The 19,194-nt window shown below is 37.9% G+C and overlaps 3 protein-coding genes and 1 long non-coding RNA gene across 4 annotated transcripts in view; 2 read left to right on the top strand and 2 right to left on the bottom strand.

Moving 5' to 3' along the window:
• LOC107482023 (cullin-4) overlaps nt 1–5,149 on the bottom strand; it is a 7,066-nt gene extending 1,917 nt beyond the window's left edge. The window contains exons 1-10 of the mRNA XM_016102394.3: nt 4,699–5,149; nt 3,281–3,396; nt 2,835–3,181; nt 2,201–2,381; nt 1,754–1,876; nt 1,390–1,677; nt 932–1,057; nt 764–805; nt 584–637; nt 73–179 (exon numbers count right to left, since the gene is read on the bottom strand). Coding sequence (XP_015957880.1) covers nt 73–179; nt 584–637; nt 764–805; nt 932–1,057; nt 1,390–1,677; nt 1,754–1,876; nt 2,201–2,381; nt 2,835–3,181; nt 3,281–3,396; nt 4,699–5,026 — 1,712 coding nt within the window. The 5' untranslated portion in view covers nt 5,027–5,149. The remainder of the gene's footprint in view (nt 1–72; nt 180–583; nt 638–763; nt 806–931; nt 1,058–1,389; nt 1,678–1,753; nt 1,877–2,200; nt 2,382–2,834; nt 3,182–3,280; nt 3,397–4,698) is intronic.
• A 3,513-nt stretch (nt 5,150–8,662) lies between these two features.
• Nucleotides 8,663–10,455, top strand: LOC107481938 (uncharacterized). Its single transcript, XM_016102295.1, has 3 exons — nt 8,663–9,222; nt 9,372–9,764; nt 10,299–10,455. Exons 1-3 carry the CDS (start codon nt 8,663–8,665, stop codon nt 10,453–10,455), a joined length of 1,110 nt encoding a protein of 369 aa, XP_015957781.1.
• Nucleotides 10,456–12,685: 2,230 nt separating this feature from the next.
• On the top strand, nt 12,686–13,446 carry LOC110278809 (uncharacterized mitochondrial protein AtMg00310-like). Its single transcript, XM_021137081.1, has 2 exons — nt 12,686–13,300; nt 13,423–13,446. Exons 1-2 carry the CDS (start codon nt 12,686–12,688, stop codon nt 13,444–13,446), a joined length of 639 nt encoding a protein of 212 aa, XP_020992740.1.
• Nucleotides 13,447–13,677: 231 nt separating this feature from the next.
• On the bottom strand, nt 13,678–14,917 carry LOC127745439 (uncharacterized). The gene is made up of 3 exons (XR_008006623.1): nt 14,673–14,917; nt 14,343–14,543; nt 13,678–14,216 (listed from the first exon to the last, which is right to left on the bottom strand). It is a non-coding gene; the product is annotated as an uncharacterized LOC127745439 (long non-coding RNA).
• Between the last annotated feature and the right edge of the window lie 4,277 nt (nt 14,918–19,194).

The raw sequence follows: 19,194 nt of genomic DNA, 5'->3' as shown, positions 1-19,194 counted from the left end.
TCATGATCATGGAATTTTTTTTTTTTTTTGATAAAACAAGATCAGGTATGATAGGTAAGAAACAATGCTTACCCAGTGGTTAAGACATGAACACTCATTTCAATCCCTGATGGTAGTTTTGACCTTGCCTGGGATGACTGTTTGAAGGATTCATTTATTTCTTTTGATAATTCAATGTCCTGAATTGAACAATTTTGAACATAGCTGTGAGAAGGTGTCAATGAATACACTTACACATTCATAACATCTTCCAGTAACAGAAAAAAAATAATTAAAAAAAAAAAAGCAAAAGACAAAGAAAGAAAAGAGTTTCTTTTAACGAAGAGAACAATTGATTGATTATTTGTCCATGTGACTTTTTTGGTTGATTAGATATTTAATCACCGGGTTTAATTCCATGTATACAGGCAAGCCAAAAAGAAGACAAAGACAGGCAAGTATTGATGATTGCCATCCATTTTTTGCCACCCAATCTTGGATGTGACAAAAAACATGAAAGAACAGCTACAGAAGTACAGATTAAGAGGCCAAATTTTGGATCATATTTGTATAATAAAATAAAATAATTCAGAGATACATGTACCTTAAACATTCCTTCCAGCTTATTTGTGAATTGACTGCCACACTCTGTCTTCAACTATATCAATGAAAGGAAATTCTCAATATCATTAAAATTGATTCCAAGGAACCACCCATTTATCACAAAAATATAAAAATAAAAAAATAAATGAAAAAGAGAGAGAGGAGGGGGCAGATTCTCAACCTTGGAGATCATAGATTTCTCAGCATCAAATACATCCTTGCCCTTTAACAAAAGAGAATCCATCAGCCAGTTTCATGAAGGATAAGTAAAAGTGTGTGATACCAGGACCATAATTGAAGTTACAACAGGTATAAGTAGGAGTAACCCCAACAATGAAACAGAGTATACCTGAATGAACCTGAATAAAACCAGGACTTTGTCAAGTGTACCCTCCAGTTCCTCTTCAGAAGTGCCCTTATTACCTGCTCGAAGCTTCTCATCCAAAAATTTGGCAATCAATTCTGCAGGTCGGTTCTGTCATCAAAATATAGCACGGGATCATTAGATGGTTGCTAATCACACTGTACAAAAGAATCTGACTTTAACTGTTATAGAATCACTGGACCTAAAATCTTAAACAGGTTAACAACAAAAGGACTATTAGCTATTTTGACAAGCCCTCTAACTCAATGAGCTCAAGAATGGGTCTTGCATAATCTGATAAACAAATGGGGTAGAAATTCCAAAGATAATTTTGCATAGCAAACATGGAAGTTTGAAGTTATATCACATGATTGAAGCGACTCTAACACTAAGTGGGCTAAAACTAATCAGGTTAAGCTATACTGAGATATTTCATCATGTACCTGGCGGATATTGATAAGATGCTCAAATGCATCTTTGATAGTGTTACTGAATGCTTCATTCTTGAAAAAGCTTTGTTCCCATATTGTGTCAAGGGAAGCCTTAAATATGAGAAGGGATGAAACCATATCTTTATCTTTCTCCTCATCCATAACAATGCCCTGCCCCGTTCTCCTGATATAGGAACTAAGAGCTTGCCGCAATGACTCAAGTGCATTGACCCTCGAAAAAAGCGTGTACATTCTCTGAAGGTCTTCAATACGATTCGCATCCATAAGCATTGTAAAACCCTGTAAACAAAGAAAAAGAATTATAGAGGCAGAAACCAACAAAAGAGAGACTTCACCAGGCACAGATAATCAGAACCTTGTCAAGAATGGCAGGTATATGACGTTCAAGAAGTTGCTTTTCTGCAGTAGCTATCAACGCCTTCCTAGTACTTGCATCTAAGTACAACAAACATCTCTCATGTTCCTCTTGCAATCTTGTCTGCGGAAATGAGAACAAAAGATATCACCACAATAAAGATAGTGTCGACATGTGAAAGATCTGAGTGTTTGACAAATGGAAAGAAGGATAACTTTTATGGTCAGACATAGGCTAAAAGGGCAGGGCAAATCCATTTGCAAATAGTTACAAAAATGAGGACACAAAAATATCAGTAATTGCAGCCCTGTGCTTTTTGTCATCGTTGAATGAGTTGTAGTCCACCAAACAATCCCCCACCCCCTCTTTTTTTTCCCGCTGCCAAAAAAAAGAAAAATGCCAATAATGAAAGCTGAATAATACAAGAAATTTGGGGAAAAGAAGCACCTCCACATGCTTCAAGTAATCTGGAGCATCTGATTGCTGCATGTATTTCATACCTTCAGCAGCATAAAATTCAGATGTGCATTCAAGGAATGGCTTCTCGAAGCTTTCTGCATAAATTCCCAGAGCAGTGAACATCTTCAAGAGATGGTTTAAGAGAGTTCTATCAACTGCTTCACCTAATCTGAAAAATCATGCATAATACTGAAAAATGTAAGACATGGAGTAAAATGAAGGATTCAATGGAATATATTATTTTTTCTTTTGTGACATTCGCTAGAGTTGGTTCTACATTTTTCACTTCAAATAGTGTTTTATATAATATTTGAGATGGGGGCTTATATTTTGGTTAGGTGAATGTTCCTTAAGTGAAAGTTGCCCTTATTACTTCCAAACTTTTAAAAAAAAATGTGAAGGAAGAAGGAAGGAGGGAACCTTTACCCCTACCTTTGGTTATTCTAATCAGTAATTTTAGCTTGGAGAATGATATTGATCGTTATCAATTTATTCCTATTTGAAAACATAGACCCAATGTATGCATTTCATACAACACACAATCAACAACACAATTCCAGAAAAGGAATGGGAGTAGAAACATAAAACCTTCGTTTGAAAACAGATAGAGGATTGGATTGACCTTTCACTTTCAATCATACGTAGAAGACCTGTAACAGTTTTGTGTTCCACTTCTTGACATAGTGAAAGGTGTTTGCGGAAAAGTTGCAATCCCATGTCCCATAGTGACCGTACATTTGTAGTTTGCTTCACATATGTCCTATCCAAATACAAGGCTATACCACGAATCATCAACATTTGATCAGAAAGATCCTGCCAACATCTCTCAACTAGAGATAGAAAAACAACCAAGTCTGGGCTTTGGCCGACTAAAGACTGCAGTGCTGCAGATATGTGTGTTTCACACTCCCTTTCAATCCGTTGGTAAAGATTCGCCCCCATTTTGTGAAGACACATATCACTCACAGCCTACAAACAAATATTATTAGTTAGCCAGAATTTATATTGAATGATGAATATTCACAGGGCCATACCGAAGGTGTCACTTAAGTATTTTTTCATGATTACCTGATAAAGCTTTTCCAGGTCACAAGAAAGATGTTGCTTTAAGAATATGGCTGAAATAGCTGATCTCACTGTTTCCCATGTATCCTCCTCAAAATTCGGTGGCATCGTTGGTTTACCTTTACAAAAAGAAAAGTTACAATTATTACTAATTCAATGCATACAAAGAAATGAAGCCAGGAATATACGTCAAAGAAGGAAAATAAGCTTGCAATGTCAAGTTATTGGATGGAAGGCCGCACAGAACTGGATGGAAGTGGTTAATACTTGATAGATACATCAGATTAGTATCTTTTACATAAAAACTAGATTTAATTGGATCTGAACCTACAAAAACCAGGTTGAACAAATTATTATTGTGTTAGCAAGCGACCACTTACTGAGGGGTGATTAAGAAGGGTGGTAAGGAAATTAGACGACCAACACCTCAAGTAGGCGCCATGAGAATGTAGCAAGGGAGTGGAAAGGAGAGAGAATCATTTGTAATCACAGAGATATAAAGGAGAGGAAGAGAGAAGTAAGTAGAGGGAAGCAAATGGTGAGACCATGCCTGTTGAATTGTCAGGCCAGTCATATATCTTTTCATTTTACATTTGCAAGATTTTATACTAATTTCTGTATGCAAGTCTCCCTTAATATTGCTATTATACAGATATCCATATCAAAGAAGAAGATTCAGTGGGTTAACTAAGAATTTCCTTTTATAATCTGTCATAGTTTCTGCCATCTAGCAACAACAACACATGGGCCCATAGTGGGGATATATTGCAGAGAACAATGGAGGTTAGTAAAAGCTAACTTATTGGTATTCTTCCAAAATCAAACCACCCTGTACAAGATTTATCATCATTATCATGAGGATCGAAAGAATCAGTAACTAGAAGTAGAACTATCAAACAGTGTTTTGAAAAGTATTACATCAAAACTGAATATAACATGCCATAGGAAAGAGGCATTTGGCTCGTTAACAGCAAATGTCAATAAAACTACAGAGAAAGCTAGCACACATTATAGAGTACGTGCAAGCAATGAAAAGTTTTCCCCTGCATAGACAGATGGACACATCTTGCTTTCAGCTTATAACTTGTGCTTATTGCTGCAACGCTGAAAATGAATAAGAGTTCTCTGGCTTCCAGTTTTTCTTCTCAAAGTTTATTTATTATGAATGTAACCAATGAACAAAATCTTATATATCTGCTCTATAAGATGATTACCAATTAACAAACTTCGATTCAATTTCTAACCCAAAAATTGTATTAAGAACAAGCCATTAACATAACTCAAACCCCTAGTGTTAACTAAGCAGCTAAGAAATTCACTAAAGTGAGGCCCTTAACACAAATAAAACACCCCATTCATCACCCCCGAATTATACAAAATCCTCAAAAGGAAAAAGGGCAAAAATTTGAGGAGTATGGAACCTTTGCGGAGCTTGATGAGGAGCTTCTTGGCGGGTTGAGGAGGGGTGGCTTTCTTGCGGGACAGATTTGCAGCGACGGCGCCGCGCGCATTCTGGTCGTCGCTTTTGAGATCGTCGTCAAGCGCCATCGGAGAGGCGGCAGGGTCGAAAAGGGCGTCGTCTGGATGCTGGCGATGATGGTGGTGATGGTGGTGACTGAGGGAGTTCTTGGAGTCGAGAGAGCATGCAACGGCCTGCGACTTGGCCTTCTTCATGGTTGCTGCAGCGGCGGCGGAGGAAGAGGAGGCGTCAGTGGATGCGGTGGCAGAGCGCTTAGTGGGATGAGACATGAAATGAAAAGTGATCAAGAGAGCATTGTACTTTGCGTTCTTTAATTTTAACTCTCTCTTCTTTGCTTCTCACTCTCTGGATCACACTTCATCTTCCTCTTTTTCATTACAACGAACTATAAACCTAACCCTTTTCATAACTCATAGACATCATTAATTAACAAATATTAAGACATAATTAATTTTTTTAGTTAACATAAGGCAAAAAATAATTAAAAATATTTTATAAATATTTCGATCAATAAATTATTAAAATAGTGTTTTAATACTTGAGAACAAAACTAGTCCATGACATTTAAAAAAATCTCATTTATTTGACGAAATAGATATTCCTAAAATTATGAAATTAATATTAAAAAGATTAATAATCCACTCTATATTCGTCTTACATAAATCAATCTTGTATTTTGAGGGAACAAAAAAAAAACTTGAGACTCCTAAAAAAAGTGTTAATGCTTGCAAGATATCAGTGTTAGTGTTACCGTTACTGTTACTGTTAGATAATAACCGTGATATTTTAACTAGTAATCAGTTATTTAAACTAGTTGGAAATTTGTGACATTTTAAAGTGAACCTGAATCATAATTTGGTTAATTTTATAGGATAATTTCATCATTTTGATTAATAAATACTAATTTTAAATGAATTTTTCACGACTAAAAGTTTAAGGCTCCCAGTTGTCTTTATTTTTAAAGAAGATCAGATATATTAGATAAATGAGATATTTATTTATTATTTTCTTTGAATTTGTTTTTGTCTTATTACAAGATCAGTGTCTCTGGAAAGTACTAGCAATTTCTCAGAATTTTCGGTTTGTACTTTGCCCCTTATTTCCCCTTCTTTTTTCCTTGTAAGTTCAAAGGTGTTTGCCCTGTGGTTCCCAGAACGTACTAGCAGTTTTTTGTTTTTTTTTGGTTTACTAGCATTTATTTAACTGAGCATATCATTGAGGGGCACAAACAAAAGTTTCGGCTATGGAGCAACCATTGGCTAATTTTTTTTTTATATTGATTAAATATATGTTTAATACATTGTTATTAGAAAATTAGGTATTTTTTTTATATGGTGTTTTATTCAAATTGGACGGTTCGATTTGTTTGATGAAAAAAATAAATTACAAATCGGAGGGTCCGATTTGCTTGAAATAAAAGTTAAACTCCAAATTGGAGGGTCCGATTTACATTTTTTATTTTTTTTATGTGTTAAAATAAAAATCGGACAGTCCGATTTTAACATTAAATTTTTTTTATTTTCGAAATCACAAATCGGACCGTCCGATTTGTGTTGTTTGTTTAAAAAACAAAACAATGCAAACAAATCGGTGCTTCCGATTTGTGTCATCCCATAGCCAAATAAAACACCTCTCTTCTCACACCCTATTGTCATACACATTTCTCTCTCCCACACAAAAAATCAAAAGCGGCAACCATTCGCTTGAGCTGCCTTTGTTTTTGGCGAGACATTAAAAATAAGCGGGATGTTACACATTCATATAATCATGTAATTAAGTTGGTCTAACACAAAAAAAAACTCAATACCATTAAATAAAACGTGAAATACATGCGCCCAACACGCACGAAATAGCTCTTACTCAACGTTTCTTCTCTCCCACGCTTATTCTTCTTTTTTCGCGCTTCTTCTTCTTCTTCTTTTTCTTCTTCTTCTTTTCACGCTCGTTTACGCACGGAGCGTCTTCTTCTTCACCTTTTTCTTTGCGTTCCTCCTTCTCCTCCTTTTTCGCGTTCCTTCTTCTTCATGTGTTTTCTCATTATCGCCATTATTTTGTTATTGTTGCTGTTGTATTTTTTTGTTTTTTTCCTCCTCTCTCTGGTGAAGAAGCAGTAGAAGGTGAGGAAGAAAAGTTTTGAATAGTGGAGAATGAACCGAACACAGTACTCATGGTGAACCGAACATAGTACTCATGGTGAACCGAACACAATACAATTGTATAGTACCGAATGAACGAACCCTGAATGCTAAACCCTAAACCCTGAATCCTACCATAAACCCTAAACCCCTAAAACCCTGAACGCTGAACCTTAAATCCTAGACCCTTAAACTCTAAACCCTCAACCATGAACACAGTGAACCGAAAGTTTGAAACACACTAAACCCATATAAACTGAACCCTGAACCCATAACCCTAAACCCTAAAACCCTATCGTCATTCTTTTGTTGTTGTTGTTGCTGTATTTTTTTGTCTTTTCCTTCTTCTCTCTCTGGTGAAGAAGCAGTAGAAGGTGGGGAAGAAGAGTTTTGAATAGTGCAGAATGAACCGAACACATTATTCATGGTGAACCGAACACAGTACAATTGTATAGTACTGAATGAACGAAACATAATCCATTATATAAAATAAAATTCAAACAGCTTTCTGCAGAATGAACCGAACACAGTACTCATGGTGAACCGAACACAGTACTCACGATGAAACAATCGTATAGTACTGAGTGAACGAAACATAATCCATTATATAAAATCAAATTCAAATAACTCTGCCTACAATTTACATATTATCAATTCAATTCAGTACACCTCCGTCCATTTAATTCAATTCAAATTAGCAATTGCATTTCATTCAATTCGATTCAAAAGTGAATAATCCAAACTTTGTCAGTTTGATTCGTTTGAAAAGAGTAATCCAAATCGCTCTCCTGATTTGAAGTTGAGTCATTTATTGTTTCGATTTAGAATTGCAGATCGAAGAAGAAAATGAAGAAGAATAGGAAGAAGATAAATGCAACGTAACCAGATCAAAATAAGAAAACGAGAAGATGAACGCGACCAGAAGAGAACGACGAAGGCAATGCAGATCAATAAGGAAGAACGTGAGCAGAGAAGAAGGAGGTTTACGTTGCAGCAGAAGGTTTACGCTGAGCAAAGCTTTAGATTGCAGCATGTTATATGTAGCGCGTGTATGACAAACGAGTGAGGGGAAGGGGACGCGCGTGTGGAGGAAATTACTTGGTTAACAACCATGTAAAAAATACATGGATGCAGAGCTTTTCCGAAAAAAATTAAAATATAAAAAATAAAAACATAAAATTTTGTGTTTTTATATTTTTATAATAAATTAAAATAAATTATAAAAAATTAATTTATTTTATTTTTTATTTAAAAATTAACAAAAAATAAAATAATATAATATAATTATAAAAAATTAATAAAATGAGTTGCTGCCTTAAGTTATAGAACTTGGGATGGGCTTCTGCATAAGCCCAAAAAATTTTATTACAAGGCAGTTTCACATTGATTTTCTTGCTATCTCGTTGTCCCTGATCAGTTTATGGAGGCCCACAATCAGCAATAACTTCCATCAGGCCCAAATTGCACATCAAGTGGGGGTGTGTGTCATTGTTTGTACAAGCAAAATTAACTGGCATGTCCAAGAAAAAAACTAAATTAAATGCGACTGGTCATTCCATCCATCTAATCTCTTTGCTCTGCACTTGAGAGCTTTCCTCTCTCAATAGGAGAGTCATCTAAGAACTTCGGGTTCTTCTCCAAAAAGGGAGTTTTATTCAACCTCAACACCCACAACACACCTCCAACCATCCCCTACACTTTATCAGTTTGAGCGGTTGAACAGCTGTAAGACCTGCAAAACATAGCAAAATATAGTGAGCAACATACAGCATGAGCAGTATAGAAGGAAGAGTAATCAAGCTGAATAGACCAGGAGAGCTGGGATACAAGAAAGATTGCTTAAATGTAGTGGGCAAGATAATAAGTGACAACAAGATAAGCTTCAAAACATGCAAGAATGCCTTACTGGAAATGTGGGGAAACCCACAGGAGGTTGCAGTTATTGCTATTGGTTCGAAGAAGATGTTGTTCAGTTTCAAAGATAGAAAGAAAGGACTACAGATCATGCAGAATGGGCCGTGGAATGTTAGAAGAAATATGGTCAACCTTAGACTATGGAGGGAGGGAGAATCTGTATTCGAGGTAGATCATGACATCATGGAATTTTGGATCCAAATACATGGCATTCCGCTTGACCTCATGGAGAAAGAGATAGGCGCACGCATAAGAGAAATGTTGGGAGTATTAGCTGAGGCGGAGGACCCTAAAATGGATGGCATTCTGAGGAAATCATATCTGAGAATCAGGGTCAGCATTGACATCACCAAGGCGCTACCCAGAGGCTTCTGGTTAGACAGGGAGGAGCTGCCTCCTTTATGGGTCTTCTTCAGGTATGAAAGGTTGCCGGATAGCTACTGTTTCAACTGTGTGATTTTAGGGCATGAAAAGAAGACTTGCAAGAACCCAACAGCAATGGCATGCTGGGATCAAACCAAGAAGAAGTATGCACCAGGTTTGGGAGTGGGTCATGGACGACCAGGTTCAACGACGGGGGGAGAAAGCTCAAAACAACAGCGTTGAAGCGAGAGGGAGAGGAATGGGAGCGTGCACAACAGAACTGGGAAAGGGAAAGTGGGGAGAAGAAAAGTTCAGAAGAGAGCAGGATAAGGGAGGAACAGGCGATTCAGCAGAAAATCAGGGAGGAGAGTGTCTGGAAAAACCAAACTGAGAGAGAGGAAGAAATGGCGGAGGCAGAAGAGCAGGTAGAGAAAGTACAAAAAATCCCTGATTTTCAGGGAATTAGGAATACGCAGACTACTCTAGAAGCTGCCTATAAATTTAAAAGCCTCATTAAGGAGATAATGGAGAGGAAAAATTATTGGGCCAATAATAATAAGGCCCAAAAAGGAGGAAACATGATTGAAGCACAAAGGTCAGGAAGGGAGGGCCCAACAAAGGAAAATAGGGCTAATATAGAGGTAAATATTTTACATAGAGAGAAGGTAGAAAGAAATGGACTGGAACAATATATAATAGAGGAAGGGGAAGTGAATAGCTACAGCATTACAAAAGGGAAGTTGGGCCTGGAAAATAAAGCAGGAAGAGAGACTATAGGCCAGGAATTAAAAAGGCTGATGTTAGCAGGACACAAGGGTAAAAAAATGGGTGAAGGCAGAATGAGAGAGAACGAAAATCCAGCCTTACTGAAGGAGGAAAGGAAACATACAAAACAAAAGAAAATTTCATACGAAGGGTAGGAGAGAGATCATGACTTTGAGGATCAGCATGCTCACTTGGGGAAGAATGACTACTATGTTGAGTTAGCAAGTGATGAAGATCAAGAGGAAAAAAAGGAAGCACAGGCGGATTGGGAAACCCAGCTAGCGAAGAAGCTGGAAATAAAACTGAATTTAAAAAGGAAAAGAGAACTCTTATAGCTGCCTTTGCTAATAGACACGGAATGAAGGGAGGATAGTGGGGATAAGGAGGCCAAGAAATTGAGGAACAGCAATGCTTCTCGAGACTCAGGGGAGTATCAACTTGCAACACAAGACTCGAAATTTCGCAAGAAAGGTCAAATGGCAGAGGAGGCGGGCCTTAACATGCCCCAACCTCAGCCATGAGTATTATTAGCTGGAATTGTCGGGGAATAGCAGCTGCCCCGACAATCTCTGAGTTATACAATCTATGTAAAAAAGTAAAGCCGCTTATGGTATTTCTTATGGAAACTAGGCTAATATGGACAGAATGAATAGGATAAAAAGGAAGTTGAAGTTTGATGACATGTTTTGCGTAGAACCCCGGGGCTTGTCCGGTGGACTATGTCTCCTATGGAAATCTAATGCGAAAATTAATGTTTATGAATGGTGTGACAACTATATTAAAGCTAACATTAACATTAATAATTATCTGAATTGGCAGGGTACTTATGTGTATGGAAATCCTATGTTTCAAAAGCGGAGGAAGTTATGGCAGGAGCTCACGGTAAGCAACATAAATAAGGAGGTACCTCAAGCTTTTTTGGGGGACTTCAATGACATACTAAGTCAAGAAGAAAAGGTAGGTATTCGTCCACAACCAAAAATCTGTTTAGAAACATTTAGAAGGTTTGTAGAGGATAATGATTTGATGGATGTTGACCTTAAAGGTAGTAAATACACCTGGTTCATTAATCCTAGAGATAATTTCATTACTAGGGAGAGACTAGATAGGGTGTTAGTGAATTGGAATTGGTTGCAGATATACCAGAATGTTAGTCTAAAAGCAGCGCCAGCTATAAGCTCGGATTATTGTGCACTTATTTTGGAAACTCAACCAAGAGGTAGGATAAGAAAAGAATTCAGGTTTGAGGCGTTTTGGGCTGAGCATGAGGAATGTAAAGAGGTGATTAAGATGGATTCGCAACAGGATGAGGGAAACAGAAATTGTTGGGATAATTTTAAAAGGAAGAGAAATAGATGCATAAGGGAGCTGATGGAGTGGAGCAGACGGAAGTTCAAGAAAGCAGATAAAGAATTAGAAAGAAAGAAGACAGAATTACATCATATCCAAGAGGCTGATTTGACAGAAAGAAATCAAAGAAGAGATAGGGAATTAAAGAAGGAAATAGCTGAACTTTGGAAACAAGAGGAGAAATATTGGGGGCAAAGATCAAGGCTGAAATGGCTAAAATGGGGTGACAATAACACATCATTCTTTCATGCAACAACCATTCAGAGAAGAATCAGGAACAGAATTGACAAAGTGAAAGATGAGACAGGTCAGTGGATACAAGGAGAGGCAGACATAATGAGATTAGTGGAAAGGTACTATACTAAGTTATTCACCTCTGAAGGAGATAGAAACCTGGAAGAGTGCGTAAGAGACATACCAAGGAGAGTCACCAGAGAGATGAACGAGGAACTAATGGCAAAAATTAATGATGAGGAAATAAGGGAGGCAACGTTTAGTATGGGAGGGTTGAAAGCTCCGGGGCCAGATGGTTTAAATGGGATATTTTTCCAGCAACACTGGGAGATTCTAAGTAAAGAAGTTTGTGGAGTTGTGAAGCAAATTTTCGAAGAAGGTTTCATACCTGGGGATTTAGGGGAAACTACTGTTGTGTTGGTACCAAAAGTCAGACAACCGAAAAATCTCAATCAGCTCAGACCAATAAGTTGCTGCAACTTTGCTTATAAGATTGTAACTAGGGTCTTGGTAGGGAGGTTAAGGAAAGTGCTGGATCATATCATATCCCCAGTTCAGAGCGCCTTCGTCAAAGGAAGACTCATACAAGACAATATAATCATTGTGCAGGAAGCTTTCCATATGTTAAAAAGAAAAGGAAATTCGGGAAGCAAGGACCTGGCCATAAAATTGGACATGAATAAGGCCTATGACAGATTAGAATGGAAATTCCTACAGAGGGTTATGGAAGAATTTGGTTTCAGTAATGAATGGGTGAGATTGGTTATGAGCTGCGTCAAACGTGCCACTTACAGATTTAAAATAAATGGGAAGCTATCTAAGAGGATCACCCCACAAAGAGGCCTTAGACAGGGAGACCCCTTATCACCCTACTTATTCATCTTGGCAGCTGAAAGCTTCACTATTCTTATGGAAAAGGCGATGAGGGATAAGATGATATCTGGAATAAGACTAGCCCCATCAGCACCAGTCATTACTCACCTGTTATTCGCTGATGATTGTATAATTTTTGCAGGGGCAGAAGAGGAGGAGATATATCAACTCATTCAGATTCTAAACAAATACATGGAGGCATCAGGACAAAGAATCAACACGAAGAAATCCAGGCTAATCTTTGGTGGCCAAGTTTCTATTTAGAATAGGGTGAACGTAGAGGAGATAACAGGAATGGCATCATGGGAGGATCCAGGAAGATACTTAGGGCTGCTTGCGAGATGGGGAAGATCCAAGAACAGGGTGCTGGAATGGATAAAGGAGAAAATATTTGACAAGATGCAAGGATGGAAAGAGAAGCTTTTAAATCAAGCCGGAAAGGAGATTTTGATAAAAGCAGTAATTCAAGCGATCCCGGCTTTTGCTATGAACGTCATCAAGCTTCCCAAATCCTTCTGCAAAGAAATCGAGGCTGCAACAGCGAGGTTTTGGTGGGCAAACAACGGGAAGGAAAAAAGCATTCACTGGAAAAGCTGGAAAAATTTGACTAAGTGCAAAACAAATGGAGGGTTGGGGTTCAAGGATTTAGAATGCCAAAACATTGCGCACCTAGCGAAACAAGCTTGGAGACTACTAAAAGAGGAGGAAACCATTTGGGAAAAGATTCTAAAGGCAATTTATTATCCTAACTGTAGCCTATGGGAAGCGAGAGAAGGAAGGAACGCGTCATGGATATGGAAAAGCTTATTGGAGGGGAGGGATTTCTTTAGAAGGAAGGGTAGATGGAGCATAGGGAGCGGAACGGAGATAGACATCTGGGAGGATAATTGGGTAGCTGGAATAGGAAGGGTGAGTAGATGTGGAGAAGCCCAAATAAAAAAAGTGAGTGAAATAATAGAACAAGGGGAGGGCTGGGATGAGAATAGAATTAAGGAGTTATTTCCAGGGAATATAGCGGAATTGATTATCAGAACACCTATCAGCCTGATAAATAAGAAGGATAATCTGATCTGGCCATACCGATCCGAGGGACAGTACTCAGTGAAATCGGGCTATCGGGCAGCGAAAGAGGAGAAAGATGCAAAAGAAGAGACAAAATTCAATGAAGCTTCATCAAGTCAGAACTTCAGGGAGGTTTGGGGGACCATATGGAGACTACCAGTGCCACAAAAGATCAGAATGTTCTTATGGAAAGCTGTGGAAGGAATTCTGCCAGTAAATAATAATTTATTTAAGCGTAAATGTGCAGTTAAGCCTTCATGTAACATATGCCAGGAAGAGAATGAAACTGTAGAACATGCTTTACTTTTATGTCCGTGGACGAGAGCAGTTTGGTTCGGATCGAGCATTCAAATAGCACCTACAGTCTATAATGTGGCATAGTTTGGAAAATGGATAATGGATACAGTTCAGAAAATAAAAAGTGGGACGGGGAAGGATCAGGAAAGAATTTTATGTAATCTAGGGTGTGTATGTTGGTATATATGGAAAGCAAGGAACCAATACATATTCCAGCATACAAATATCAATCCAGAACAAGTAATAATCAATGCAGAATATCTAGCAACAGAATTTCACATCACAACAAGGGGAAGCAGCACAGATCACAATTTAAGTAGAGGCAAGATTGGTGATAGGAAGAGAATTACTTGGAGACCACCACCACAAGATAGGTTGAAGGTCAATACCGACGCAGCTTTCCAAAGGGATACAGGCAAGGCAGCCTCAGCAGTCATTGTTAGGAACTGGTAGGGTAAGATAATCACTGGGACAACATCAAAATTCATCACAACTTCAGCACTAGCAGCAGAAGATCAGGCATACAGAGAAGCTCTCATACTCATCAAGAATCTTGAAATAGAAAACTGTATTATTGAGACAGATTGTTTACCTCTGGTTCAAGCCGTTAAGGCTAGAACGCCTATAGCGGAAGTGGATGCAATCCTCAGAGACATCCTACAATTGCTGGAAGAGGCGCCAGCGGTGGGAGCTACCTGGACTCCAAGGGAAGGCAACACAGTAGCTCACCAACTGGCAGCGATGGCAGTGGGGAATGTTCTCATGAGACAGTGGACAATCAACGTTCCCAATCCTGTAAAAAACACAATCAGAATAGAGGCCAGATTCGCAATGCTTTAGCATAATCTACGGACACATAATCCAATTAATGGGACGCTAATATCAACCAACCATCTAGGAATACAAATAGAGGTGGACTTACCTGAGACGGTGGAAAACCGGAACATGCAAGAAGATGTTGGGGGAGAGCAGCTTCAACCCAGTGCGTCACGGCGGCCAACTACAGAGGGGTTTAACCGTATTGGTGAAGCCTGGAGGGCAGGTCGAGTGGGGAGCACTGAGGGTCCTGGTCCGATGCGGGATGCTGCAAGGCAGAGGGTCACAGAGGCAGAAACATACTGGCCAAAATCTCCAAGGAGGATTCATCAACAGCGGCGACAGCACCGGGCTGGGTGATGATTGGATTTTTTATGGTTTAGAATTTCACAAATGATTCTCGTTGCAAGTATAGTTCCTAAACCAAACAATAATCTTTTCATACAAAAAGTTGTTTGTCACTAAAACAAACCCCTAAATTTATAAACCGAAGTATTGAAACCTCGGGTCGTTCTCCCTAGGAATTACAATAAAGTGTCTTGTTATTGGTTTGAGTTGTTTTGGGGTTTTGATAAGAGGCATGAAAGTTAATGGCAATGAAAATAAACTAACAACTATAAAAGGCTCTTGGCAAGGTATGAAAACTAGAAGTCCTATCCTAGTTATCCTTCTCAATTGTGATGAGGATTGTTCATTGCTACCACTTAGTTAACCCTTACTAAATAAAGGAAAGTCAAGTGGATGAATTGACTTGAGCCACGAGTCCTAGCCAACTCCCAAGGAAAGACTAGCTTTAGTGCACTCCAAACCAATTAGCAATCTCTCCAATTACCAATCAACAAAGGAATTAGATAACTCAAGTGTCACTAATTACTCTACCTAGGCCAAGAGGAATAAAATCTACACTAAAACTAAAAGAGACATTTCATCAAACACATAGAGTGCAATAAAATTAAACACTATTAAATGCAAGAATTAAAGGAATCTACAACTACAAAAATAAAAGATCAACAATAGAAAAGCAAAGAGGACACATTTAGTATGAATTACCTCTTATTGAATTGGAAGAATGTAGAAGGAACAATACTAGATCTACAACAAAATATAAGAACAACATAAAGGAAATTACAACAAAAGAGTAGAAGAAGATGAATGTAGCAACAAAGAATTGAGAGGTAGAAGTGGAAGAAAGCAAAGATTAAAACTTAGATCTAAGAACTAATCCTAATCCTAATCTTAGAGAGAAGTGAGAGCTTCTCTCTCTAGAAACTAACTCTAACTACTAAACTATGACTAATGGTCAAAAGTATGAAAAGTATCTTGATTCCCCTTCAATCCTTGGCTTAAATAGCATCAGAAATGAGTTGGATTGGGCCCACAAGGCTTTAGAATTCGCTGGCCACGTTTTGCTTTAAGTGAACCAGGTGGCAGCAACAGCGCATGCGCGTACTATGCGCGTGCGCGCCACCATACGTGTAGCAACTATGGCAAATCTTATATCGTTTCGAAGCCCCGGATGTTAGCTTTCTAACCCAACTGGAACCGCATCATTTGGACCTCTGTAGCTCAAGTTATGGTCGTTTAAGTGCGAAGAGGTCGTCTTGACAACTTTCCGGTTCTTTCATTTCTTCATGAGTTCTCCAACTTTTCATGCTTCTTTCTTCATTCCCTTGATCCAATCTTTGCCTCCTAAACCTTAAATCACTTAACAAACATATCAAGGCATCTAATGGAATCAAGGTGAATTAAATTTATTTATTTTAAAACCTAAAAAGCATGTTTTCACTCTTAAGCACAATTAAAGGAGAATATACAAAACCATGCTATTTCATTGAATAAATGTGGGTAAAAGGTGATAAAATCCCCTAAAATCAATACAAGATAAGCCCTACAAATTGGGTTTATCAACCTCCCTACACTTAAACCAAGCATGTCCTCATGCTTAAACCAAGAATGAAGTAAGGGTATGGCATTTATTCAATGGGAACTAACTAAATGCGTGATGCAATCTACCTATATGCAACTATCTAAATGAATGCAATTGCTTGGTCAAAATAAATCAATTCCCAAGAAGCATATATGCGCACAAGGGCAAAAGGTATTAACAACCATGCCAAACCACAATTGAATTGAGCTACTAAATATTTTTACAAACTTGCATGAAAAGAGATGATCATAGGTGGAAACATGTAATTGAGCATCAAACCCTCACCGGATGTATTTGCACTCTATTCGCTCAAGTGTTTAGGGTTGATTCTCTCAATTCTCCCCTAATCATATTTTCCAAGATTTGTTCTTCTTCTAACAATCAACAAATATCTCATGCATGCATACATCTATCATGAGGTCTTTTCTTTGGTTGTAATGGGGCTAGGGTCAAGGTAGGATGCATATTTGGTTAAGTTAGCTTGGAATTTGAATCTTTAATAAGCTTAAACTTCCCACCTAGCCTATGACATCCTATACAATTAAGTTCTAATCTAACTACCCATTCCTCACTTTTTCACATACTCATGTATTCCTTTTTAATTTCACAACACCTATGCATTGATTTTATTGGACTATACTTTGATTTGGGGCATTTTGTCCCCTTTTTATTTCTTTCTTTTTATTCTTTTTCTTTCTTTTTCTATTTTTTTCTTTTCCATATTATTTTTCTTTTCTTTTTCTTTTTGTTTCTCTCATTTTTTTCTTTCTATATACAAGAACCTCAATGCATAAGGTTTTACATTTGATCAATACATGAGTATGTACCCAATTCCCAATATTTTCAATAATAATACAAAACTACCCTTTTATTCACCCAATGTCCCAAGGTTCCCACACTTGAATGATACTCACACACACTAGCCTAAACTAATCAAAGATCCAAATAAGGACATTTATTATTTTTCGCTTTAAGGCTTGTAATGTGCTAAAATTAAGAACTAATGGGTTTAGCATAGGCTCAAAGTTGGCTAACAATGGAAGATAAAAGGTAAGGCTATTTGGGTAAGTGAGCTATTTACTCAAAATCTATGATCCACAATATATATATATTTCAAGCAAGTTCTATGAAGAGTTTTCACTCAAATCAATTGAGGTGCCCTATAGATAGAAATCTTGAAAATTTTCATTATTTTGACTAAGCTTATTGTGTATATATATGCAAAAATAAGAAAATGCAACAAAAATCCTAAAAACCTAAAATGAAATGCAAAAGTGTTGGGATTAGAAATTGGTCACCCAAAATCGCTGATCGGTCGGACGACCTCCCCACACTAAAAAGTTTGCACCGTCCTCGGTGCACTCAGAGATGAGCAAGGGGGTACGGCGACTCTCCGGATTGCTACGTGTTCTTAGTCTTGCTTCCGTTATTGCTTGTGGTGCATTCATCATGAAAAACAAAAATATAACACCATAAGGTAGGGTAATACAAAAGCAAGGAAGCATAATTGTTGGAATGAGGTAAATCACTAGAATTGAGTAAGTGAATTAGTGTGACATTAAGAAATATTAGGTGTGTGAATTCTAAATTGCGCGGTTTAGAACACACATTAGCATAAAAAGCTATGTCACCAAAGAAGCATGCACTTTACTTATTCTAGTATGCTTGAGATGCTTTAAGTAAACTTGTAAGGTAAAATAAGCATTAAAGAAGCATGAAAGCATTCAAGTCAAACACATATGGATGCATATGATCATGAAACACAATGCATTAAGGTAAATGCACAACATCATCCATCATCAAGAGGTTGCCTAATCACAAAATAAGGCTCAAATCACATGGTGGCCAAATCATGTAATTCAAGAAGAGTTACAAGTTCGAAGGCAATTCCCATCACTTGGTATTTTTCAAAAGATAAGCATGAAAAACTCAAGACCAAGTAGCAAAATATAACCTCAATCATAGGATCCAACAAAGATTATCTAAAAAAGTAGCAAAATATAACCTCAATCATAGAATCCAACAAAGATTATCTAAAAACATTCATGCTAAAATAGCATTTAGGCAATAAGGGGCAGCAATGTATAGTAAATAAAGTCAATAATCCAACACTTATAATGAAAAGAGAGAAAATAAAATGAAAAGTAAACTAAAACTAACTAATTAACTAACCAACTAACTAATTAACTAACTAAAATAAATGGTTATCCATGGTGTTTGGGAGTGCTGGATGAGGGGTAGGAGAATGGAAGAAGAAAGGAGAAGGAAAGAAATAGAAAGAGGAGAAGAAAAGAAATGTGGCGAAGGAAGGAAATCCGCGCGTACGCACGCATGGCGCGCGCGCGTCGATGGCTTATTTCGAGAGTGGTGCGTACGCGTCATGTGCGCGTGCGCGCAAATAAGTTTGTGCCTCAGGCCCAATTTCCGCACAGTGCAGGCCTAACTCTCGGGTCAAGGTATGGAAGGTGGAACTTCTCAGTCCACGCGTACGCGTGCATGGCGCGCTCGCGTGGATGGTCCAAAACGCTTGATGCACGCGTACGCACGCAGTGCGCGTATGCGTGGATGGTACTCTGTTTTTTCAAAAATTTTTGCTATGTTTTTGCACCAATCTAAGCATTCCAAACCTCCAAACAGCTACCAAAACACCATAAGACCTTATTTAACATATTAAACTACCAAATATACTCAACTAACTAAA

The sequence above is a fragment of the Arachis duranensis genome, chromosome 3 (genome assembly GCF_000817695.3).
Source record: "Arachis duranensis cultivar V14167 chromosome 3, aradu.V14167.gnm2.J7QH, whole genome shotgun sequence".
Lineage (NCBI taxonomy): Eukaryota > Viridiplantae > Streptophyta > Magnoliopsida > Fabales > Fabaceae > Arachis > Arachis duranensis.
Note: the sequence above shows the minus strand (reverse complement) of the source record. Positions and strands in the feature narration are given on the sequence as shown.